Genomic DNA, 27,219 nt, shown 5'->3' on the forward strand with positions numbered 1-27,219 from the left:
AGCAGGTATGGGAAAAAGGTCTTACATAAGACTTATAAAAGGAAGGACACAATACATCTAAGTTCTGCTGAGCAGTTGTGGCCTGAAGAAGTGAAACTCATACAGGATAGGAGTTATCTTTCCCCCTGCAATGATCAGCTACTTCCTAGCTTACAGGTCTTCCAAACCTAAAGTGCTTGGAAGGCTGGTACCATCCAGACGAGAAGAAAGCTGTGACCCACTATGTAACTAACAATTAGTGGCTATAGGAAGGCACAAGACCTGACCGCTGCAGTCTGGCTGGAGGTATTTCTAAAGTAAGCAATCTATTCAGAGGCATTAACCCACCTGCACTCCCATGTGCACAGGACAGCCTGCCCAGCAGACCACTGGGTCACAATTTGCTTTTCTCTTGGACCTGTCATGAATGGCCACCCTTACAAGTGATATTTCTGGGAAGAAGACCACATTTTAATGGCTTTGTTTAGTAGCTTCCACTCTGTCAGTGTGCAGTTTGTGCTGTGGACACAAGACAGAAGGTGGTGCAACCAGTACTTTCCAGCAGTGAAAGTCAGTGGAGGTATTAGCGGAAGCAGGATTGGACCCTGAATAAGCAGGGGAGAAAAAAGCACCATATGCTGGAAGGAGATGAGTATTATGTAAATAATAAGGCACAGAGACATTTTGTAAGTGGGCAGGCCGATCTCATTATTTATCTACAATTAAACTAAACTGTGGGGTCATATCATCCTATTACAGCTAGTAGATTAAACTCAGGCTGTCTCTTTTTGTTATTGTTTCTGATGGGGTTTTGGAGCTTTCTTAATTCAGGTCAAAAAATGAGAAGCTTCTTCATAAGCATTTTAATTAACCAGCTGAAGAATTCTCTTGCCCCCAGAGACTCACAGTACCAAATCCAGAGCTCAGACTGTCATATTTCAGCTCAAATTGTGCTTGTGCCCTCTTATTCAAGTCAAAAACACAGGTAGCAAATCAAACCCACCCTCCTCCCTCATTGACTACTTGGGAAAAAAAAAAGTATCTTGAAAGTTTGATTTTTGACCTAAACATGTTCTTTGCAATCTCCAGTCCATGAGGACCAGAATGTATGAGGAAAGCGACCCAAATCTGCAGAGAAAAGCCCTTTTGGCTGGACCTTGGGGCTGTGCACACTTTATCACAGGCATCTTTCCTTCCCCAAGCCATCATCAGTGCGATAGGGTCATCCAGCATTGTCTCATGGCTGAGTAAAACCCCAGTCCTTTTGCAGGGCTGCTTGGTGCACTGTCCACCCGGGGAGAGGTGCTCAGTTGAATGGTTGGGTTTCTAGGGAGTGTGCTGCTCCTCAGGCAGATGAGGAGCTCCTTCCTGGTCTTTGGTGGCTCTTGCCCACATTCTCTAGGTTGCAGCAACTTTTAGTAGCAGTCCTGCAGCATGCTGACCTTGCACCACAGCCACCCATCATCCCAGCAGGTTTGTTCGGGGAGAGGAGTCGCACACCTCCAAAATGGGCGTGGGGGAGGAAGGCAGGCCCCCAAAGTCCCCCACTCCCTCGCATCCTCCTCTATGTGGAGCTGGCGCAGATCCTGCTCCTTTCCAACTTGTGGGGTAGTGACGAGCCGTAAGGGGGGAGGACATTGAAGACCAAGTACGGTTTTGGGAAGGACAGCAGCTCCATGTGGTGGGGAGAGAAGGAGAACGCGCTGGGCAGCCAGGCAGTTGTCAGCTGTCCTTGCAGCGGTGAGTAGTATCCCATAGCAGGAAAGGAAGCAGAGAGCTTTCTTGGCATCAAGCTTGGAGCCTTTCAGGAATAAAAACGTAGTTTCAGGTGAATCAATATGGACTTTTATTTAGATACAATTTACAGTCAACCTTATTTGTTTCCCTGGTGCTCAGTAATTAAGAAGAAAAGTTTAGAAGTTCCTAAAGTTCCTAAAAGTTTAGACTTCCTAAAATCTGGTTGTGTGCTGTCACCCAGGGAGTAAGGCAAAATACCCTTTTTTCTAGCCATGAAAAAGCTTCTGTCAGGAAAAGAGCCTGTGTGCCAACCACATAATATTAATAGTCCTGGACATGGCAAGGGTCAAGGGCAAAAAGTGGTGGTCAGCCTTACAAGACTGGATGTTTTAAAGAGATACTGTCTGTTAAGAAACATGGCTTTGTGGCTGCAAATGTCTTATTTTCTTCTCTTCAAAAATTTTCTGATGATAAAGACAGTTGAATTAAAGTATGATTTATGGAGAAGTGATTTACAAGCAAAATGGGGAAAGACTACCCTGCAAGACACCTCATAGCATATTTACAAAATGGGTTTAATATTATGAAGAAATGTGTTATTTGACCAGATTTGCTGGGATTTCTTGTCATCATATTGCCATTTTTGTTTTTTCTAGTTCTCCTTCTCTGGGATAGTCCCATGTGAAGTGATTACCTGATGAAGGATAGCTGTCTCTCCCTCGGTGGCTTTATACATAGTGTTCAATACTTACTGTGAAATCTGACTTAGGAGCAGGAATGAAATCAACTTCTGTAAGATGCTGAAGGCCACCAAAGTTGCCAAATTTTTCATGTTTCCTCCACTTCGCTCGCTGATTCTGGAACCAGATCTGGATAGAGGTAAGAAAGAAAAGGCACAGAAATTAACAGAATATGAAGGAGAAACTGCTCACAGCCAACTACTTTCCCTACTCTCTAAATGATCGTCATAAAACATTGACATCCAGCTCAGCAGAACCAGGGGTTGAATCTAATGGAATATAGTGGGTTTGATGCAGCACCTTTCACACTCTGCATAGCATGTGGGATCTCTGGACTATCATGACAGACTCTTTTCTACCACAGCTCACAGAAGATCTAGAATCACCCTAATCAAGGAAAGACACTGTTGCAGCTCTTACAAGCCTCTCCTGGGAAAGCAGATCCTTCTGTGGTCAAAGCTGTGCAGCAGTCAAGGCCCATGACATTCTGTTTTCCCTGTTTTCCCCAGGAGGTGTGATGTGTTGCATGACAGGGCTATTTTTCGCTGTTTCCACATGAATAGACTGAGAAAAGATCTACCTAGATGCTTTGCTGGGCTGCAATAAAAATGTGCCACCAGTGGAGATGCAGTAACAGGGTTCTTCCTATATCTAACTGGTAGCATTTTGAAATTCACATAAGGGAACTAAGCAAAAGACCCAAGGGGATCACTCAGCAATCTATGTTGTCTGCCATCTCTTTTGCCTGAAAAACAGACAAATAATTTTCTCAGGGGAGTTTCTTTCATCTATTAGCTGATTTGACCAGTCTGACTTCTGGAAGAGACACGCATGTATTTATTTTGAAGCAGCAGTAATGCACCTTGCTGCATTGTTGTGAAAAGTTGAATTCCACTTCCACTGCAGTTTCTATCTGGCTGAGGGACTGGCTGTTTGAATGTAAGCAATAGGGTCACATGAACACAAAGTGTTAGTGATCAAAATCAGATGCAACTGGATATAAATATGTATGTATTTTAAACCAAATAATGAGCAGCTCAGTTATTTCTGCATCTCTTGCCCAGGAAGTAATGGGAATGTCAGGAGCCCTCTGCTGTATTACTGATAGTTAGGAATACCTGAGGTCATTGAAATGACAGTTTTATTTATCTGAGTTTGCATGTGTTTGAGAACTGCTTAGTCTGCATGAACTGCTCCATTTCCTTTCTACCATGCAGGAGTTATGTGGTGGAATAGCACCACTTAACACTGGCAAAGTGATTGAGAGAAATAGGGGGCTGAAGACAACATTCAGCCTCTGAAGTGCTCCTTAAAGTCTGCACACGAGATAAAATTCTCACTTACATTTTTTTACTAAAATCAAAACTTTCAGTCGTTCTCAGACCAAATTGGTCTTTTCTGCCCAACCGGCTCTGCAACACACTTACCTGTAACATGGTTTCTCAATGCCCACTTTTCCAGTGTTCCTGAGCTATGGCACTGAGACAGAGCACAATACTCCCATGTGTGTTCACAAAAGTCACACCAGGGGCAAATGCCTCCTTAACCCTGACAGAGATTTCACAAGACTCATTTACAAGGACTAAAATAGAATGCAGAGGGAGGGTGGTATGCCCCATATTGTAGGAATGGCCTCCATTTGTTTTACTAATTATGTAGTTCAAATTCATCTTTTTGTCAGTAAATGGTTCCTATGACATATCACCTTTGAAATGTTGCCGTGGGACACCTGTTGCAGACCTAGTTTTTTGTCTACTAGCACATGCCATTTGATCTGCTCTGTTTTCTTAATCCAAGCAGGTTGTGGGACCAAGGTAAGATCTTCACAGTGCCATGTCATCAATGATATCAATTACCTTAATAAACCAAATACACAGAATCATTGAACAGTAGACTGATTTGAATTGGAAGGGACCTTCAAAAGATGATCTAGTTCCAACCCCTCTGCTGTGGGCAGGGACATCTTTCACTAGACGAGGTTGCTCAAAGCCCCATCCAACCTGACTTTGAACACTTCCAGTGATGGGACACCCACAACTTCTCTGGGCAACCTATTCCAGTGTCTTGCCAATCTCACCATAAAGAATGTATTTCTTCTCTTCCTAAATCAATCTTCTTTCAGTTTAAAATTGTCACTGATAATCTCATCATAAAAAGATGACTTTGGCAGCATCTTTTTTTCCATAAGCCAGTGTACTCTTCATTAACAGAGACTCATATCATCTTTTTCACAGTTTTGCAAAAAATCAGTGTTTGGCTGACAGGTTTTCCTGTTTACCCTTTAAGTACTGACACAACATTACATTTCTTCAAGGCCCTTGGAACATCCCTTGTGCTCCAGGACTGATTTAATGTTAACATTGATGATCCAAAGTGCTTCTCAAGCAGCTTCTTAAGAACTACTGGAGGTAAGTCACTTAGATGTCTATATTTACAACTGTAGCAGCTGCTGTTCAACATTGTCCTTACAGAAAGTGTTACCACCTTACCTGACATATGTCCAAAGATAGAGCAGAAATTATGACTGAACATCTTTCCTATTTATGCCGTATCCTTGACAGTCCTACTGTTTCAGTAAAATAACAGATCAAAATAATTGATTACTTTTGGGTTTGTTTTTTTGTTCTTAATCGACTTTTATTGAGTTTTTGATCTAGAGTTTTTTTGACCAAAACTCTGGCCTGTAACTTCCTGCTCTGCTTATTCATTTTTTTAAATTTCTTGTTTCTAATGTTTACTCATCCAGCATTCTTCATTTTCTCTTGTATGTAGGCATGCACACATGCAGTGATGCAATTTCATCTATTCACTTAAGCTGTTTCACAGCAGTCATATCTTTTTTATTGGTTGGAGGACACAAGCTTTTTCACAGTTATAAAATGTTTTATTTGGTTATCTGATTGTTGTTAGCATTTTTTCCCCAGTTAAATTACCTTTCTGAGGTGATTTGACTTATATTGCTTTAGCTTTCTGAAAACTATTATTTCAAAGTACCAAGAGCACATGTGAATTCTCAGCATGCTATTTGGTTTATATGTGATAAATGCAATCAATCAAAATTATAACAGCTTGTAACTCGCACCTAAGTTACTACTAATTTTTGCTTCTGTGGCTGATTTCCCTTTAGCAGCTAAGATGAAGTCAAACACAGAATTTCCTGTGTCGTGTGTAACCCTATCTGAACTGGTTATTTGTCATCTGCAATTCATACGTCGGGGACTTTTTACTTCCTTCGTTTACATTTCAGGTTGATGTTTCCCATAATAACTCATTTTTGTTTTTCCCCATACAGATTATAAATAATTTTTTAAAACAGAAAAGTGCCCTTTTCTTTCCTGTGATTCATTGTTCTGTTGGGAACACTGGCTGGTAGCCCGGCTCGTGCCTTATGCCATTGGAAATGCATTGTTGGTGCATTGATATCACTAGTAGGCATATTGTGGCTATGCAGTTCCAATTCTCCCTGTCACCTAACTATGAAGCAATATCATCATGGTTAGTCAACAGCCTCAGGCATGTCATAGTCAATAAACTGCTTCCTGTTGAACTTTGATTGTTAGAGTGGGATATGTGCATAGAAGTGCATCAATGATTCTACAATTATGGCAAGAAACTACCTTGTGCAAAAATCATCTCAACAGTGCCTGATAAACAACACCAAATGTCAATACACAGTACATTTTAATGTAGCAGATCTCATATGCAGTAAACATCTGGGGTCAATTTTTAGCTCAGTCAGCAAGACTATATTACAACTGAGGGAAACTGGATTACTTTCTGTGCACTGAAATTACAACCGGGACATTTACAGCCTGTGATACCAAAATACAGAACACTAAAGAAAGCATTTTCATTTGGGCAGCTATTTCCACATTTTTTGAGACCCTGTGGAAGATGGATGTGGATGACAGTTTGTACTGGATGAATATTAGCCCGTAAACGGTTGATAAATGACTAATAAATATTTTCATAAATGGCCGCTCTGTCGCTACAGAGTCCGACAGGTTGCTCATAACCATCTGTAACTCCTATTTGCTATGCATTTAGTACACTTAGAGCTCCTGCTAACCCTTTGATTAATCCCATTTGGTTAGTCACAGTTGGGTGACAAATACTTCTTCCCTATTTGTAAAAGGAGAACAGTGATACTGGCCTTGTCTGTAAGGTAAGAGAGAGGTCACGTAATTCATTAGCATTGTCACCCAGGCATAAGCTATTAAGAATGTACTCTGAATAATGAATTGCTGCAGTGAACATAGCCTTTAGGAGAAACAATATACCTGAACTCTGGCTTCTGGGAGGTTTATCTTTGCTGCCAGTTGATTGCGAATATGGACATCTGGGTAGTGAGTCACTTGGAAAATCCTCTCCAGTTCCTGGAGCTGCTCAGCTGTGAACGTTGTCCGGATTCTCCGTTTCCCTTTCCTCTCAACTGTGAAAACAAAGAAAGGTCTATTGCTTTTTACAGGAACAACCTGCAGGACTACAAGAAGATTCAAAGAGCACATTGCACAGGATTACATTGATGGTTCTTGAATATCTCCTGTGAGGGAGATTCCACAGCCTCTCTGGGCAACTGATTGCAGTGCTCAATTACCCATCCCTATCTTTTCCTGTCATACTGATCTTACCAAGCTTTCCTCCAGCTCTGATGTATTATTTTATTGCATTGTCACTCTACAAATTTGGATGAATTTTCTCCTCCCAACAAGATCAAAGAGTTTCCAAAATGTGTGAATGTTGTGGAGGGAAGTTGACCATTACAGACTGACTCACCACTGTTCTCTTCCCATACCATTCCTTCAGCAGTAGGGATAGCCAGCAGTTTGACTTTGCAGTTATAAAGAAAAGGTATTTTTCTGACTATACCATTGTGGTGTGTGGACTTTCTAAACAAGCTTAGCCTTCATAACTTAACCTTAAAACACGGCCTTAAAACCCATGGGGAAGTTTCGGTGTTGTGAATTCCTCAGGGGACTCATAGACTGCTCCATTCCTTCACCTGCTGTGGTGTGACCACGCTAAAGACGTCCCTCAGCACTTCTATACTGTTTTGAAAATGCCCTCCTACACCAGGTATTTTATTTAGACCATGAACTTTGTGTGACACTTGGTGTAAGTTAAAATAAGGTCTAGGTTGCTCTGAAATGATGCTGAAGGGCTGATGTCTTCCAAGGAGGGGAAAAGAGCAGCAGAAGTGAGCTCTGAGGCAGCTGATCTGCGGAATGTGGAGTGCAGTCTTGCCCCAAGGCTGGAATCCTCTCTGATGCACAAGTGGAATATCTTCCAACTGACACTGAATGACCAGCACAAAAAGCCATGCTCCAAGTGCAGTGAGTCACAGGGTTTCTTCTACTGAGCTTGGAAAACTGCAGCCTGATAGGAGCATAAAAATTTCGATATCATTAGTGGCTATGATGAGTTTGCTATTCAGTGACCTGAAGCAATTGTCAATGAAACCTTGTTGCTCAAAAAAACGACTGCTTTGAATAACTGCTTTTGGTCTTCCATGGTCTGATGACAACTACCAATTCATACTATGTAAGTAGATGCATACCCTTCCTAATGGGAACAGTTAAACAGCAGTCTCTCAAAGCAACTTTGTGCTTTCTTTTTGCCCCTTTTTGTTCATCTATTAGCATATGCTTTTCCTTTTGAAGGCTAAAACTGTGAAAAGGTAACTAAATGCCTTGGCCAATATAAACTGGGCTCTGTGCCAACCAGAAAATGGCATTTTTCATCTCTAATCAAAACCTCATCGTGACGCTGTTAACATAGAAAATAAGGAATAAAAATTCTGTCCATTGGCTTGGTGGGAAAGAGTCTGGGACACGATACCACTGCGAATATTTCATAATTTCTAAACCTTTTGGGTACTTTGAAAGGAAACCAGTCATACAAGAATAACTGAGGAGTGTCATTTATCATAAACACTGTCAATACTACCTTGTCTCAGAAACAGCCTAATAAAGCTGATGTCCAACACAGTTAAATCCATGTCATTAGGCTTTCCACCAGACTATCAAAGTACTACTCATTAAACTGCAGCACTTGCTTCAGCCCCCAGAGAAAAATGTTATTTACATTGAATCTTCCTGGCACTATTGGAGCAGAGATTTGAGATGAGAAATATTTTTGTGTGTTCATACTGAAGGTATGAATGGGCACTGTCTCCTAAGAAGCCCTGATTACATCTACTTCAACCTTTCCAAAAGATGTCTGTAAGGGGGTTTATTGCTGCATCCAATAAAGGGAGATATCAGTGCTGAGAGTATGAATCTCAGGACACTACATCCCCTGTAGATATGATAGGGTTCATGGCTCATCATGGTGTTTCTTGTCTGGAAGATTTTCACCTCACACATCTATGTGGGGACTGCCCTCCATATCCTCCAGGGATATACTCCAGAGAGGTAAGATTGAGTACCAAGATGGTATTTTGTCAAGCATATTGTGTTCTATCATACAGTAGTGAATCTCTCTGTCGTATTTGTATCAATACGATTTATGGTATCTACACTGCTCTACTACAGGGCAATTCATGTAGTAGATCCCCACAACAAGTGAAGTTTACCCTAACCTTGTCACAGCCTCAGAAATTTGATGCCTCCCTGAGATGTCCTGTATGTCTCTCTGAACACTGAGCTGAGTTCCTGCCTCTATCCAGGGTAGAAGACTGGCTCTACAAACCTGGGAGAAGCTGCAGTCTATCTTCAGCATTTCCAGAATGAAGCAAGAAATCCTGCCTACATCCTGGAAGTTTCTGAATTAGAAAAAAATTACCCCCCCCACTAGATGAACTGGATTATAATTTCATGACTCTGCAAAGCAAGAAAGAAACTGTCTACATTTTAAACCATAAGATGTCACATCAAATAATAATAAAAAGGTGTATTTTAGTATTCTATCAGAATACAAAATATAATGATTTAGTCCCTTCTGTCTCATACCTTAACCAGACTTGGTTAAAAGAATTGGGGTGACTGAACTGAACCATGATGAGATTGAAGCAAATGCCAAAGACTAGCTGGATCAGACCTCATTGTGACAGGCACCATGCAAACAGCAACCATTAGTTCTTGTCTTAGGCAGGACACTTGGTACAGAGTTTATTGGATTAATTGACCTAGACAAATTCAAGAAATCAGTTGTCACAAACAATGCTATACCACGTCTGCAGGGCTCAGATGTGGAATAAACTCAGTAGTGAAGATCACGAGTGTAGAAGGAGCTGCAAAATCTTTGCTGCAAAGAGTACATGAGAATGAGAAGGTAAAGGCTGTGCACAGCTGGTGTAAATTTGGGAAGCAACTTTTAGCTGAGCTGGGACACCTTATGGTACTTGAGAGACAGATCCATTGCCTTGAACCAGACAGTATTTTAAGCTGCTGGAAGTGGGATGGGCAAGGCGTCTGTCTGTCAGATAATGGCTTACTATATTCTGTGCCATTACCACCTAAGAAGCATCCAGGACTAGAGAGCATGGCTTGAGAGAGAACTGGTTCAAGAGTTTCTTGTGTCTCAGATCAGTTTCTTTGGTGTGAAAATGACCCGGATAACTTGGTGATGGGCAAAAGAAACTCCCTATCAGTTCTCTCTGATATCCTTCACGTTTTTCCTTCTTGAAAGATGAACTGTTTTACAAACAAAACTCTTACATAAGGGAAGGGTCTACACAGCGCTCAGAAGTGTCAATCCTACTGAAATCATACTTTTCAAAGCCAAAATTCATCAAATTGAACAAAATACAGTAACATGAGGTCAGTTATGGGCCAGTAGAGACTGAAGGACAAGCTTTGATTTCAACTAGAAATAGTATTAAATTGATAACAAAATAGAACCCTGTGAATTAATCAAAGCTTTTGCCAGTAGGAAATCCAGAAAAGTGCATTTTTCTACAGGTAATCAGTCATTCTATTTTTATTTTTTTTAAACTATTAAGAAATAAAAAAAAATTTTGGACTCTGTGTTAACATCTGCTCTTGCAAGATGAAACTTTCTCTGACTGTAGCTGTGATACTTCCCTTTGCCTTGGGACCTTAGCTTAGAGATCCCATAGCAAACAACAGCATTCAGAATTACAGTCTAATAAAGAATGTGGGTGGAAGATATAAGACTAGAAAGTGTTGGAAGTGTAACATTGGCTTTTCAAATGTGGCTATAGAGTCTCTGGGGAAATAAGACTCTGTCTGAGTTTCCTGAGCTATTTTTTTATGTAAAAGCTGGGGATATTCAAGTGCGGTTTTATGCTCTGTGAAAGTCATTTGCAGGTTAGCTGACTGCTGAAACCAAGCCTGAAAATACCAGGCAGCTAAATATGTCAGCCTTCTCAGATGCTTAGAGATACAGCTGTCTATACATTGCCTTGCTGTTGACATTGGAAGGGCCAGATTCTCCAAGCTGATAAAGCAGTATAGCTTCTTTAAATTCAGTAGCAGGCTCATTTGTCCTCTGCAGATCTGCTTTCTTACTAGGTCAGACTTGGAGCAAGTTGGGACATTTGAACTTTGTAGAAACAGAGATTCGTCTTGAAGGTGCAGAGTGGAAGGATGAGGTCAATGGCTACAAGTTGCAGCAAAGAAAATTCTGATTACAGACTAGGAAAAAAATATTTTCCTCATGAAGATAGTCTGACATGGGCCTGGAGAAGTTGTGATGTCTCAGTGCTTGGAGACATTCTGAACTTGAGTGGACAAAGGCCTAAGCAACCTGATTTAAGTTGGCTCTGCATAGATTTGGGGTTGGACAAGGTGGCCTCCAGGGGTCTCACCAAACTTACTTTTTTATGTGATCTCTGACCTACCAATACCCACATAGGGTAAAATCACCCCGTCATTTCTTCCCTAAAAAAGTAAGGGAGTTTAAGTCTTTAATGCTATGCACAGCTCAAAGAGTCTGATTTGCAATTGCTTATATACACAGTTTTAGCTTAACATATAATGGTTTATTTTCACTGTCCTGTATAACACAGTTTCAAGATATTAGAAGTAGGAGCAAATCAATACTGAATACTGAATACTGAATGCTTGTACATGTCTGCTAACATTCACAGTTTGCTAAGTAGAAGTTGTGCAGCTGCAACAATGCCATACTTGGGGCAAATTTCTTCTGGGCTATAATCTGTAGTAGGCAGATAGCCTATGGTACACCTTGCACTGCTGTTTCTCAGCTGCCCTGCGTATCTGAACCAGCTAGAAAAATGCTATCTCAGGGAGATCTCTGCAATTGCATTCCCCATTTGCACTTACCCCTTTAGCAGGCTAAGACTGTTTCAAGCCTTCTTGGTCTCATTACATGGGTGCATACACTGGAGGGATAAGGAATTAAAAACCCAGGAGAAAGGCTGGAAGTCAGTGCTGGCACATATTTGCTTTGTAGGAGGTAAACCGGATAGGTGAAAACTGGTGCAATCCTATTTGTCATTTCTGGACAGGCACTCTCTCATGGTATGGGATAGCCAGATCCAAAGATTTTGTTTCTTCTTTGACAAGGAGAAAGCAGTTACATAAGCAAGCAAGTGGCTTTAGCTACGCATCCTCAGAAATGCATTTTTGTCTGTGCAACAAAGTTGACGGTATCACTTGTTTCTCAGAAGCAAATTCAGGTGTGTTGAAAAAGAGCCTCATTATATCTGGTTAAGTTTTGTTTTCTCCTTCTTGCCTTTGAAAAAGATGTTCCTCTCTCTTCTCTTCAATTAGATATATGGGTCTCCAAGCTAGTTCCTTCCTGTGGCTTTTCTGTGGTTATCTTGTGGTGACATTCTGCCCATGACAGACAGTCCCATAGAAAAAAACACAGTTGCAACTCTATCAAAGGGTTATTACACAGTGCTGATGGTATCAGGACAAAATGTTGTGTACAGAGATGTGCCCATGGCATTCCCTCTCCTAGTTAAAGAGGTGGCTTATGGCTTTCAAAAGAGCTTGTGCTGCAATATTTAGCTGGGACTATTGCAGTGTGGCTAATCTTTATTAAAGTGGTTTTTCAGCCTTTGTTGAGAAGCACTAGCATAGCCAGCGAGACTGATCCTAATTGGATAGGTACAATGTGCTCCAGATAAAGCCTCCTGCTAGTGAAATGCAGCATTTAGCACCCAGCTGCTGACTGTTCAGGCATTGCCAAAGTTAAGAGAGAGAAGCACAACTTGAACTTTTAAAGTCTTGACTTCCTCCCTTCAGTCCACAACTCCTTGACAGAAAGTTGCTTCCGCCTTGGTGTTGAGGGCAGTGCCTTAATCACTTGACAGCAAGACTGAAATGCAGAGAGGTACGGACTTCAGGTAGTGTGAGCAGCAATGCTAAAAATATCAGGCCAGAAACCTGTTTAGGCAAGCTGAACAGTGGTGGCCAAGGGAGTTTCTTAGTCTACTTGTCAAAGGAGTTGGCAAGGAGTAGACAGTATGTATGAAACCATTCATGCGAACAGTTTGTTGTGGAGGATTGTGCTCACCATCAGCCTGAGCCCCTGGTGAATTTAACCTTTCTCGTCTGCCAGCAAAGTGATGACAGTGTTTACAAGTGCTGCTGCCTGAAATGGTGTTGTGCATAACTCTGGCACAGCCAGTGGTCAGCAGAACATCTGAAGGATGAAGCACGCAGGCCGTGGCTCGAGGGGCCTCAGCTGACAGGGGTGTGTGGCAGTTTCCACCATCTGAATATCAGAGAATCATAGAATCGTTAAGGTTGGAAAAGACCTCTAAGATCATGGAGTCCAACCATCAAGTCTGTACCTAGGCTGAAGAGCCTGCACCTTCTTGAACTCCTTCAGGCCAAAGTAGATTTGGGGTACATGTGCACGTTCCCCATTCTGCTAAATCTCAAACTTGAAATGTACTTTCAGTGAATGTTTAGCCATAGTCAAACTTCATCTTGAAAGAAGTGGCCAGCCTAAACTAATAATGGTTCTCAACAAGGAAAAGAGGTTCCCCACCACTCTTTCCACACTGTCTGGTCCAACATCTTTGTGAAAAACCAGCCATTTGACCAGGGAGGAAGCTGAGCTTATTGCAGGTTTCACAGAGAGCCTGTTTTCTACTTTATTCCTGCTCTTTGGGGTTCTTTGTACCTGCAAACATCTAGACATCAATCAGGCATGCTTATTTACATCCCTGCCTCAGAGTCTGTCCTCCAAGAAAGCGTAACTCCATCATTATTTTGGTATGTAGTTTCTGCTGTTTCCCCTTTAAGCATAAAGGCCTTGCTAATAGAGTAAGTAAAACACCTGCCCTCACTTTCAAAGAACAATAATTAAAAGTACCATATCCCGGGGGACGTAATGAAAAGTTCTAGGACAATTTAAGTGAAGCCAAGTATTCATTAAGACCTTTGAAATAAACTTATCAAGATGTGCCATCAGCTTTACAAGTGGTCACGTTACACAGATTTGACCAGCAGGAACAAATTAACCTCTGAGTCCTGTATAAGGTACCCTTTGGATTCAAAATTCCCAGAAAAGAAGGGACTGCTTGAGGAAAGCATTGAATGCTAATATTTGCTTTAACTAAATAAAAGTCCAACCCCCAAACCCATGAAGAAACAACACAAATGAAATTTATGATAGTCCCCCAGCTGCTGACAGCTTTGCTTTATTCAGTGCTTACTTGTATCAGTGAGACTTTTATTTTTGAAGGGCAGGAGTAAAGGATTAAGGTTTTGTGCCTTTCATTTAATATCCAGGGTGTCCTTATAAACAGCCAGTCTTCAAAGAGGGAGAAAAAAAAGGACCAGCCTTTAACAATACCTCAGGTAAACTCACCAAAACAAGGTCAATGGTCTGGGGCATTTCTAAATGTATATAGAAGAACACTGCACTTCAGAGACACAGGGCTGCAGGGACTATTCACACAGATAAACAAAAGACTGGTAAGACAGCTAATGGCAGCCAAACTATATATATAGGCATTCATTTTTTTCCCCTCTTGCTTTTCCTTTTTGTTTAGAATCCTTCTTTTTGTTCTGCAGGACAGTGGGATGCTTGTGCCCTTTCTCGCAGTCCCATTGGCATATTCTGGGCAGCTGATATTTATCTGGGACTGTGATTATACAGTGCTTCATTATCTCTTTGGTGTTTCAAAAATGCATTAAGATAAGTCAGCATATTGGGGAAAAGACTGTTTTGTGAGAGATAAACCATGCTGTTTCACAGGGGTACATGGATTTGACCATATTGTTTGCAAATGAACAGTACAAGTGAATTTATGACTTCAGAGAAAACATGAACACTAAGCTAAAGATGTCTGCAACTGGCATCAGTACAGAGGGAACATGATTTACACTGGAATTTCTCCAGAACTGAGATTATCTCTATACTTTCCATTGTCTTTATCGTAATTGCCATCAGAATTTGTCAATATGCTTTGGGATCACAGATGCTACCATAATAATAAAACAATTAGATTAATAAAAAGATCCCTGAGCTCCCAGTCAGCATTGTGCAGAGGATTTTCACTATGGAAATATTTAGGTGATGTTGACTCACTGTGGCAGCTTCCTTTACAGCGAATAATGAAGACATGAGCTGCAGTAAATAACACGAGTCCCTGAACCACCTAGGCTTCACAGCCAGAACCTCTCAGTTTCTGGTGGAATTAGGAGCTAGTTCTGTTTATTGAAGCGTGATCTATCCTGTCCTTGAATTATTGCTCAGAGAAGGTATCCCACAAGACCAGATAACCACCAGTGTCTTAAAGTGATGCTGCTGTCTGGCTTCTCCAAGGCACTGATTGTTCCCTTGCTTGAGCAGAAGACTGGAATCATTACCCATGTGCAATGCTGGGCACATTGACCCACTGCCTTTGGATGTAAATATTTACAGTGCACACACACACACACAAATGTGTACAGTCGGACCCAGTATGTGTAAAAGACATTGCAAAATAATTGTCCATAAGGATTTGAACTAGGCTGGGGTCTTGTACATGGCATTCTCCATCAGGAGCTGCCACAGGTCAGGTAGGCATGGGGATACATTGTTGTCTCAGGCTCCAGTGCTTGTTTGTTGTGAACTGGTCAAGTCCCAAGGACATCAGAGTGAGAAAAGAGAACTAATTAAAAGGAAAGTGGGCGCTCAGGATTTGGGTGTTTACGTATTGTTGAGATGCCGAGCGACCACCACAAGAGTTTGCCCTTGCTTTAGCAGCAATGGTGGTTGCAAATACCAAAGTGGCTGCAATTACTCATCCCACAGAGAGCTGGCCCAAGTAGAGTCTGTACTGGCAGCTCAAAGGCCTCCTTTAGAATGATCTCCTTCTAAAACAGGTTTTATCCATGCTGTTTCCCAAGAATCCAGGTTTTTTGAAAAAGTTCTGCTGAGCTTTCATGAAGAAAACCACACAGGTGAAAACACTCCACATTGAGGACGAAGGCTCCTAAATTCAAATGAGGGCTTAGCAAAACCAAATGCCACTGTCAGCATGTCTCTAATATATGAGAGCTCTTCTCTTTTTTTTGCTTACAATGCAGTCTCTAAGTTCAAAGTACAAGAGGCATTGCTCCCTGCAAATGGTTTGTGATAAGGGCATAAATCTATTTAGCTTAAATGACACTGCATTTCTAAACCGCTTAGTGGCAGAAGCCATTTTTGTGGGAAAAACAAATTTTTAGGGACACTTCATTGTTACAGGGCTTCCTGGAAATATGCTCCAAATTCATGCTGTGGGTCACAGTCAGGGTGCTCTTGTTATCTCAGACCACCTGCCCATGAGGGGGGCTACTGTCATAGCCTCCTCCTCACTTTTCTCACTCTATCAAAAAAATCACCAAAGTCCAGCCCTCCTTCCTCCAAGGTGATTGTATAGTGTTCCTGATTTCTTCTGTTCCCTGACAATTAAACAGATGTGTATGCCTAGACAGAGCCCAGTGCCTTTCCTCATAAATGATGTAGGTGTTTTATATAGATAGAGGTAGGCTGAGAGAGGGAGGTGAGGGAGCACCCTGCCAAGGGCTTCTGATGTCTTTCACATCAGGAAGGTTTCCTGCTGCTGAGGTTGGTGCCGTTCCCCTGGGTGGTTGTGGGCATCCTCGGTGTGGTTGTGAGGGAGATCCTAGGGACACTTCCATGGCATATGCTATGGGCATTTGGCACTGCACAGATGTCTTGTCAGAGGAGCTGTAACCAATCTCTAGCTTCCATGCCAAAAGTGCATCTGAAGCACCCCAGAGTCAATAGACATGTAAAGAGAAGTTAATTTGCTATCAGCTTGAGCTGTGAGGATTATAGACTGCTTACAGGGATGATGCAGTCTGCTCGTCCTGCAGGTACTGCTGCTGATTTCATCAAGGAAGGGTGACACCAGGCACAGCCAGGGGCAAGAGAAAAAGATCGACCAGCATTTTCCCCTAATGTTAAGTGGAAGAAGAAGGTTGAAGCTTAAGATGCTGTAAAGACCAGCATTAAAACTGGGCCTCCAGCTCTCTGCTAAGAATGACAAAGTGCATGAACAGGATCCGAAACATCATCGCTTGTGCACTGTGGGGAAAATGCCAATCCAGTTCTTTAGGATCATCCCTCCTTCATCAGCCAGTTTCTATCAAAGGCTCAATAACTGCGAGAACCAGTAGCCTAGAAAATGGCAGATCATTAAACCTCTGCTTGGTTTCAAAACCCCACCACCTCCAGGGAACAGATGGATTTTGTTTAAAATACCTTTGAAATATAAGTTGTCATTGAAAGGGTCTGCTCATCTTGGCTCAGTTTTGTGCAGATAATTACATGCTTCCTCCCCTGCTTTACTGATGAGGCTGATACAGACCATGGTGCTGGTCAATGAGGCTAAGTGCCAAGTTGGGGCAGCCACCTCCCACCTCTGGTGTGATACTTGTAGCTGGGGACTCCCTCACACATGAAATATGGTATTTTTATACTCAGAGGCAACTCTGACTGTCAGATACATACAGCCCTGGCTTTTCTGTGAGGAGGCAACAGGATTTTACCCTGCTACCATCGGCTGTGTGCAGCTTACAGGGCAGAGGGAGGCTAAAATACCCAGTTATCTTACAAGGCTTCTCTCTGCATCAAGATTGATGTCTGCCTTGTGCAGGAGGAGGAGATGACAGCAGCTTGTCACAAGACTGATGTATACCTTAGCACCAGCAGCAGAAACAAAGCTTTTATTTTAAATGTATTTCACAGAAAGAGTTGTTTCCACTGCCAGCTTGCAGAGTATGGAGCAGGGATGATGTGTGGATCTCCGGGAAGCCAGATGAGTAACCCCGCGTCTGTGGTAACATGAGCCCATTAGTAGTTTTCAACTGACTTAAATGAAACTCCTTTTTTTTTTCTGGAGTAAATAATAACAAATTGTACAGGAAACACCTTTCTGCTGCTACTGAAAACCTGTTTTCTGGAGTGTAGTATAAACATCTGTGTTTACCTTTCCTCAAATTCAAAGAACTTAAAGCAATTTTTGTCACATGTTACTAATAAATTGCTGCCTGAATGTTAGGAACTTGTCTTGTTCAGGTACCATATATCCTGCTTAGCCTAAAGTCTCTGTGCAACATATTGGAAAAGGCTATTTGTACTACCTAGTGCTTTGGCTGAAAGATAGACTGCTGTTTGTTGACACATCCTGCCAGATCTATGCACATGAACAGTTTGCCTGTGTGCATGCTGATGACCTCTCCATCACCCGTACAGTGGGTCCAAGGTGTACAGAACACATTGAGCTGATTAGGCACATTCAGCAGCCAGTCTCCCTATGTTGTGCAATGCACATTTACCAGCAAACGGGCGTTGCACAACCCTGGGAGTAAGGCTGCCCAACATGGTAACTCAGTAGATTGTCACCCCAAGCAGGAAGGCAATAAACACCCAAAGCAGTCCCTATCACTAACATTGGTAGGGCTGGCAGGCCTGAGGTAGACCTTTAGCTCAAAAGGTGGCTCTCCAAGTTTTTGATGGCTGAAGAGTTACCATCCCTGTGACTCATCCAGGAGCTATAACCATCTACTGTGACTCAGCCAGTGGAAACATGCTGTGACGTCTGTTGCCAGGTATTGCCATGTACATAATTGTAAAATAACAAGCGTGGTTTTTGGGTACTCTAAGAGAAAGTTTGGATATAGAGGCACTCACCATGAAGTGGATGGTCCACTGGGAAATCACACAGCTGATCTTCCTCTTCTTCATGTTTTCTCTTGCCTTCCAGGTGTTCACGTCCTATGTCCTCACCCAGGAGGGACACTGGGCTGTCTCTAGGTCTTCTGCAGTGAGTTGCCTGCACTCTCTTTGCTCTGGCAATGGGTGTAGCACATGTGGTGGAGAGAAGCATTTTGGCTGAAGGTAAGTCACATTCTAACTGACTCCTGCTGCTGGAATCTGTGAAGGACACAGCACAAGACAGCTTTGAGTAAAGCAACCACCGTTCAGCGCAGCTTCTAGTTTGTGTGAAGAAAGTGGCCTAGATACTGTACCATTCTAACCAGATCATATTTAAAATGGCCTTAATCCTTCTGTGCATCAATGCCAAGATTCCCCCATGTTGCAGGGACAGGATCCTGGTGAATTTGACCACTAAATCTAGCCTGTTCTCTGCTTCCTTCCACCTTGAAACTTTCAATGGTCCTCATGGGAGATTTTTAAAAAAAGGACTGTAGAAATAAGGAGACGTGACCAAAGGATCAAGAAACTTCAGCTTCTCTGTCAGTATCCAAATTAGTGGTTGCCTGTTCTGAAGAACTCAGAAATACAGTAGGTATGGAGTTGCTCTGAAAATCTGATGGCAAGATTGCTGTGGAATTTGCTGGATGCCAAATACTTTTAAAAATATGGTCCTTCCTTAAATCTCCCTGTAAGTGCATCTACCCTATAGGAAAATGGGCCAATTAATAGGATAAAGGTTAGTGTCTTCCCCAAATAAGGTCCATCTGTCCTTTCTTCTCCATCCTTTTTTCTTCATCCAGCTGCCTGCTGCTCTGATTTAGGCACTGGACAATTCTAAAGGCAGCCTTTGCCCAGGCTCTCAACATTTCCCATCTGCCTTTGTGACAGGTGACACTGGTGATACTTGGAAGGTACTGACAGCCAACTCATCTTCATGAAAGCACCTGCACACTCTTGTTGACAGGACAAACAAGAGAAGTACATATTGGCCCATTTTCATGAAGTGCAGCTGTAATGTTAACTTAGATTTGAGCATGGATGTTATAAACAATCTCTAAGGTAACCTCAGCAGTAACCAATGATGACGTGCTAGGACACCTGACCCTGAGTGGTTAGGAAATTGGTCACAGAAGCCACAATCTTTCTTCAGCTACAGCATTGCCTTACTACTAACAGCATTATCTCAGTGTGTAGCAGGGCCACCTCAAAGATCTTCCAGATTAGTTTTCTGCCCTCATGAATATGGTATGAGTTCTTACTCTTCCTTGTAAATGGACCTTGCAAAGCCATGCACTGAAATATAACATACTGGGAGGCTTTGTGGTTCAAGGTAGTGGTTGTCTGTGGCTGTTGGCATCCCAAGAGAGGTATATCAAATACTCCCACTCTCCACCCTCCTTCTTTTCTATATTAAAGCCTTGCCACAAACCCCAATGCTGAATGCTTTATATGCTGTCTTTGGTAGTTGCAATCAAAGCTTAGGCTTGACTCTTCAGAGACAAGACAATTGTGTCTATGCTGCTTTAATGGCAAATCTAGAATTTGCTCTAGTTTTCCTCCATGCCTGGATTTCTTTGCTTGGAAAGGCAGACTAAGAGGCAACACATAAACATAACATACCCATTGGGGAATTTTAGTTCCATGGTTTGCGAGACCCTGAAGCAATTGTGACAGTACAGGTTTGTCTGCTATTACTGCCAAAGAACATTAAAATCTTGATGCTATAAAGGACTGCACTCCTGAGCAGTCACACACACCTACATTCTGGGGTTTGTGGCACTTGTGGCTGGTCCCCTCTCCCCTCTCATATCTAAATGGCAGCAGATGTGAACCATTACAGGTAGTACTGGAAGAAACTTCACTTTTTAATATACATTTTACAGATATATTTTACATATTTAAGTTGTCATATCTGGCGCTGGCAAAGCATCTAACTTTTTAGACTTGTTGGAAGTTAATTTTCTGAGCAAATAACAAGTTCTCTTTGTAACCAGCTTAGGAGCAATAATAAATATAACATCTGGAAACAAAGCACCCAATTCCAATTCTGCTCTCAGTAAAAGCCCACACAATAGGAATTTTATAGAGGATTGACACTGACATGAAGTTATAAGAGCTCTGAAAATTAGCCAAAGCCTCATGTAAATACAGGATGGTTGTTCAAATGTTATCTATACAAACCATCACCAATCTTCTAAACACAATTACATATGTCCAGCCATGCAGACTTTAAAAACCTGGTATGAGGTTCACCTCTGTGTTTGAGGCATATTGTGCAAAATGGGATTAATTTAATTCCTTTAGTATCAACTAACTTTGAGTTTTCTGGTGAGAAAACAAGTGAGGTTTTGACCAATATTTCTGGGATAAAGAAGAAGAATAGACCTGGGACTGGTCACAAGCATGGGGCTTCAGTTAAATGATTTGCTCAAGAACTCAGAGGATATCAGTGTTGGCCTAGGTTCTTAGCGCCCAGGATTTCTATCTCGGTACCCCATCCCTAAATTAAGGACTACTTGCATTCCTTTGCTAAATGTGATGCTGTGAAAATTAATATGTTACAGAATTGATGATGCTTATATCCTACAGTAATGCAAAATGTAAGGGTACGCAAGCAAGGTGCTCTTATGGGGAGTTATTAAAGATTTCTAAGAGTGACATTATCATTTTCTTAATTATAGAAGACTTTTAACGTGTCTTCGTCCTTCATATACAACTTGCCTCCCCAAAATTTTTCTCTGAGATGTTCACATACCCCAGTGAGAGGGGTAAGAGCATAACTTATGTATGAGCACGGATAGAGTAATTACAGACCGAAGTAGGGAGAAGAGGGAGAGAAGGGAAAACAGTTATAGATAGATGGGAAGATGCCAATGTTTTTGTGAGTTGGTGAAAAGGAGGTGGAAAATCTGTTGTTTGAGACTGAAGAAGCAAATTAGAAGGGCATGAACCTTAAGGAGAGGCTGAATAAATCAAGGAAGTTTTCTGGAGGATAAGACTGAAGGTAGATATTACCAAGTTTAAAGCACATAGCTCAGAGTTAGGATCTCTAAGGTCTAGTCAAGTTTTCATTGCAACCTTCTCTCGTGCTTGTTGTCCTGACCAACTAAGGAGATTGTTGGAAGTCGTGACTCTTTAGGCAGGGAGCTCTGAAAAATACCCATGAACTGACATGGGGTAAAACTTCCCTCAGGGAATGCAGTTTTGTTTTGTTTTGTTTTGTTTTGTTTTTTTCAGGGATGGCAATAACATTTCAGCCTAGCACAACGTGAGATATCTGTTGCTGTCACACATAGAAATGACTTTGACTTGTGGCTCAAAATGGTCTCTTTCAGTTGTATAGAAAAGAATGGAAAATTTCAGGGAAGATAGTAGGGTTTCACTTTGGAAGCAATAGGTTATTTCAGATGACGTAAGTTCCATTTAAGCCTCACTTTTTTTTTTTACCCAGGTGTATCTGATGTATTGTTTTTCCTTAGAATAGGTGGAGTGATTTAGTGGTATTGGCCGGGTGGTATCTGTTCAGTTAGATTCCTTCAGCTTGTTTCCTCTTTTGTGATAAAGCTGGGTGGAGTACTGCTAAAAGTGAACAATCACAATATTGACATTTGTATGTGAAGCAATGGTCGTATTCCTATTAATTTGCATATCTTTAACATAATGGAGCATAACACAGGCAGAATGACAAAATTACTGTATCTGTTACTGCTTTTACTGTTAATTCCTCATCCCAAGCTCTCCCTGACTTGATAAAGGACCTCCTGCAGGCAAAATCTCACTGGTAGAAACATCATTTCAGATGTACTTTTAAGTACATTGAAATCATGTTCCTAGGAATTTCAGAAGAATGATTTTTTTCTGAAATAAACCTGATATTCTTCTCTGTTTTAGATGAAAGAGTTAGCACTAGGGAGGAGATCAGCCCTTGCTAGGTGTTTATTTGGGTCCCTTGCAAAGGCCATGGTTACCCCTTCTAGCTATTCTGACAAAAGTATGAGAGGAAAAGCATAGACTGCATACTAAAATGTCTCCTTGTTCATTATTTGTTTTTTTAACTTGGTAAGAGTCTTTCAAAGATTTCAGTGGGCTTCAACAACTGAAGCTCCAGATTGTCCAATAGTTGTGCTTATACAGTGAACTCCCTAATGTCTAATACTGCAACTGGGAAGCCAAATGCTTCAGAGAAGACTGCACACTCCTTACTCCAAGTCCCACTGGAATTACACTCACAAAAAATGTGAACTTAGAAGTCAGGCCCAGAGATCTCCTCATATATGATCAAGTCCTGCCCCAGCTTCCTATGAGAGGCTGGCACTGTACATCACAACATCCTTTTTGTCAGAGACTCATAGAATAATTTAAGTTAGATGCAACTTCTAGAAATCATCTGGTCCAGTATTCATGAGTTTCCTTGGGAAGCTTTGTCTATGCCCCTCATTTAGAATCATGAGTTGGAAAAGGCCTCTAAGATCATTGAGTCTGAACATTAGACCACTGAGTCCAATAATTTCTGACGTTCTGCATCTTCTGTTTCTCTGGTCCTACCCATCTCCTTGGCTCATAATGGTTAGATTTAGACTTCAGGTGTGATCTTGGTACGTAGTCTGTCTACATCAGATGATGATTCTTCGGCCTCAGTATTTAACTTACAGTAGCCACGAGTTTGTATGTAGTGCCATACAGTTCTCATATGCCATATGGATCTTCCTTCCTCTCATATAGATCATGGCTTTGGACAGATACATACCACAGGGGATGTGGGAAATGTTCTTAAAATCCATAGTAAGATATAACTCAGACCTGACCTTTAGTACTTCCTTCTTTGCTGCAACCGAGCTCTTATGAGAAAGCAGCTGAACTTGTGTCCCATCTGGAATTTCCAACAAATTCCCTAGCTCATTTCAGTTCCCCGACCTTGGCCAGCACCGAGCCATACTAGATATGGCTGACTATTTACACAAGTTGTTTAATGCCATTGTTATATGGCATGAAGTTAAACAACTTTGATGAAATACGGCAATTATCCCTAGATGTACAGCACAGGGTATTGCACTTCTGAAATAAATAAAACTTACCTGAATAAATCACATTTCTGTTCAGAAAGCAAAGGGTAATAAGCTTAGGTATCTCTTTGATGTTAGTAAGAAACAAACAGTGAAAAAGTTTCTTATTCGTTCTCTTTTTTAAACATCCTCGATCAATTGCAAAAGCAAAGTACAACATTTTTGAAGATTTCTACATCTTTCCTGTTTTCTCACCTCCAGTAACAGTCAAGTGAATCTTCAAGTGTGTATACTGTTCTCATTAGGTAACATTTAACATTGTCTTAAGTATTTTAATCCAACCTTGCTTTCTAGCAGGGGTGAGAAGAGTCATTATATTCCCTTGGTACAGCTAAGTCTCTCTCTGTCTAGGTGACAAAGCAAAGTTAAAGGCAAGGCCTGGTGGTTCTGCTTACATTGCTTTCAAGGTGAAAAACTGACTGTATGCTCAGGTGGAGCAATTTGGGTTGAGGCTGCACTGGAAGGCAGTAATACAATCCTAGGAACCTACCGTGTCCTGCATACAGATTTGTCAGACCTCGTGCTTGGAGCAGCGCGCTTAGCCAAGACACGGAGTGAAACTGGGCTTCAACATATTGATCCTGAAACGGACTTCATATAAAAAAGTCCTGTCTCTGTCGTGCTTCTCTGTTCCCAGAGAAGAGTCTCATGTACTTAAAATGCAATTCTATGGTCTGTGTTATGAACAAGCACTGACTGAGTTTTCAGTGATGTTATCTGTCTCACTTTGGATCCAGTGGCACAAAGTGACTGCTGTGGGCCCTCAAGAAAGGACTTTCAGCTCACAAAAACTCGCTCCTACAGCTCACACCAGCATTTCTCCCCCTTCACAATGTGGCACCTGTGTTCCTTTGGCACACAAGCCCCACTGCATTTGCACCAGCATCAGCTTGTCCTTGTCCACCCCTACAAACTACCAAGCTTTTGCTTGTATCAGGACCAGTTGTCCAGTTCCAGTCTGTAAAGGCAGCTTTAGGAAACCTCTGAGCACTCTAGTTCTCCAACAGTACCAGTGGTGAAACAGCCAAGCAACACTTGCCCTGGCCTTCAGCAATCTTGTCTATCTTTGAAACAGCCCTCTCTTTGGGAAGGAGGCAGTATCTCAGATGACCTTGAGAGGTTCCATCCAACCTCAATTACCCTATGGTTCTGTGAAAAATCAGCAGCACGCTATCCCTTTTCCCCATACATAGGTTTCCATGGAAAGCTGCAGCTACTGGCAAAAAGGCAGCAGTCAGATACTGAGCCCCAATGCCTGGGGCTTCCCCAGCTGTGAGATGTGTGGTGAACTGACTGTCCCATGGTCAAGAGACAAGTCTGTACAGAGTAAGTGAAGTTATCCCGTGTCAGAGATAAACAAAAAATCTCGTGCAAAGCATAGCAGTGTCAGGGAGCTCTAGTCCAGCCGGTGACTAATGTTACACTAATGAGTACTTTCCTTCCCCACTTAGGTCTTGTTTGCTTTCCAGTCCAGGTCAGTATCCAGTTTAGACATAAAAGGAGATGAAACTATGTGAATAGACAATGGTTAATTGGACTGCCAGGTTTTTGGAAAAAGACTCTCTTCCTTACTAATGGGTGGTTCATTCAGTGTCCTGGGAAATGGGGTGCTGAGCCATGAAATGGGGTGCTGAGCCCATATTACAGAAAATAAAGTGTAGCATTTAGCTTTGTTGAAAGCAGTTGAGTGAGAGGTGAGTGAAAATTTTCTGTCAAAATTACAGGTCATTTTTCATTTGAGTGGATGCATTTGTATACATAAAACATATCCTTTTCATGGAAGATGTAGATTAAAAAAGAAGAAGATATATTAAATCCAGAAAATGTTGGGCATTGGTCTTTGTTTAAGGAAAAAAAAGAGACTATCCCTCTTGTTGACTGCTTCAGTGGGGGTAAATGTTCACTCAAGGCCAAACTCAGCTAAACTGAGAAAACTGAAGTCAAAAAGGCTACTGCAGTTGCTGATTTGCTCAGATTAAAGTCATGAAAGTTTTCTACTAGCTGCTTTTATTAGTTCATGAAAGAACCTAGTGTCCATGATGATAAGCAGAAATGATTAAACATATATACTTTCTCTTTTCTTATTTCAGCAACTGAGTTCTAAAACTGCTTAGCTACCATCACCCTTACAGACCATTTCTCCTGCTTGGGATGAGTGGTCAGATTTATCAGAAAAGGGTGCTGGTATGAGATTTGGCTGTAATTCCAGAAAACAGTCAACTCTTGATATAAGTGAAACTCCAAAAATTCCATTAAGTTTTAGCAGTTTTAGGCTAGTTTCCTGAATTTGAATAGCTGTCCTCACTTATGACAGGCATTTATTTGTCTATCTTTTTTTAATAAAATGAGTACTGTTTTTTAAAGGGAAAGACACGAGGCTGTTGTATTTGTTTACAACAGACACTTCTCACTGTTATTGAAGACAGCTACCTGCAATAGGTGTTCAGGTTGCATATTCACCTCTCCAATGACAGTGGGGCTTTACAATGCACAAAACCACAGAGCCCAGTCTACTGTGAGGTTGAAAGCAAATTATTTTTTAAAGATTATATCTGTATATGTAATGAATGATTTGTACCTGATTAAGGAAATACCAGATTCCTACAAAAGCTAAGGAATAAAAATTCTACATAATCAAACACGACAGCTCTAGAGGTTAGTAAGAAAGGAGAATTTTCATTAAGTGTTATAACTGGTACTTACCAACAGCCAGTGGTGACCCTGCTTTTACGGATGGAGATCTCTCAATGTAGTTCCTTCTCTTCCTGGTTTCACTGCTTAGGACAGTGCTGGCAGAAGGTTTCTTTAAGATTTCCTCAATGGAAAAGGACAGGCTGGGCTTCCCCTGTCCAGCACACCCCCGGGGGTCCATCGTATTCCTGCCAAAGTGGCTGTGGGGCAGAGAGTCCTCTCCTGCTCTCCTGGCTCTTGGAGCACCCTGAGGAACATGCAGCTGGGATGGTGCGTGTCTCTCCCCACCCATGCCCGGGTGACCTGCTGGAGCACTGGGAGGAGAGACGAAGGCAACCCACAAGTAAGCACACACACCTGCTCCCCTCTGCTAATCAGGCCGGAACCAAGACCTGCACTCCTGTGTCTGGGGAAGACAGCATTAGGAGTGGGGGTTAAAAGCCTTACCAACCCCACCCACGGCCAAGCATTTCCCCTGCCACTCAGATTTAGAGCTCTGAACAATCACATGGCCATTTTAGGAGGAGGTGTGCTCCTTGCAGACCCAGGTGAAAAATGCCCCGGGAAGGGTTGCTTCTTGCTGGTAAATCCTGTCAGTGGGGCAGTTATCTTCCTTTTACGCTTTAAGGCTGAAACCTGCAAAAAAGCCCACTGGATTTGTACCATGATAAAGTTAAGAAATAATTGGCATGACAAATATTTATCCCTTGTGTCACTTACTAGCAAGAGAGACAACCTGTAAACTTCTCTTGCATACAACTAGGTGTCACATATGAAAATCTCCCTCACAGCAATTGCCAGGTTATTCTTCAGCCATCCCTCCCAACCATCAGCTTTGGTTCAGATTCTCTTTTCTTCTACTTTGGAAACCCTTTGAACTTTCCAAGCAGGTGCTTTTCAACGTCATC

At 41.8% G+C, this 27,219-nt stretch overlaps 1 protein-coding gene and 1 long non-coding RNA gene across 2 annotated transcripts; one reads left to right on the forward strand and one right to left on the reverse strand.

Moving 5' to 3' along the window:
* On the reverse strand, positions 1–27,219 carry ISX (intestine specific homeobox). Its single transcript, XM_051784635.1, has 5 exons — positions 26,324–27,219; positions 18,531–18,773; positions 6,737–6,888; positions 2,469–2,585; positions 1–1,780 (listed from the first exon to the last, which is right to left on the reverse strand). The coding sequence occupies exons 1-5, from the start codon at positions 26,601–26,603 to the stop codon at positions 1,544–1,546; spliced, it is 1,029 nt and encodes a 342-aa protein (XP_051640595.1). The 5' UTR covers positions 26,604–27,219; the 3' UTR covers positions 1–1,543.
* LOC127469828 (uncharacterized) lies at positions 2,486–16,750 on the forward strand. The gene is made up of 3 exons (XR_007904092.1): positions 2,486–2,595; positions 4,771–4,864; positions 9,124–16,750. It is a non-coding gene; the product is annotated as an uncharacterized LOC127469828 (long non-coding RNA).

The sequence above is a fragment of the Manacus candei genome, unplaced genomic scaffold, assembly GCF_025592945.1.
Source record: "Manacus candei isolate 608988 ecotype Guabito, Panama unplaced genomic scaffold, ASM2559294v1 h1tg000018l, whole genome shotgun sequence".
NCBI classification, from domain to species: domain Eukaryota; kingdom Metazoa; phylum Chordata; class Aves; order Passeriformes; family Pipridae; genus Manacus; species Manacus candei.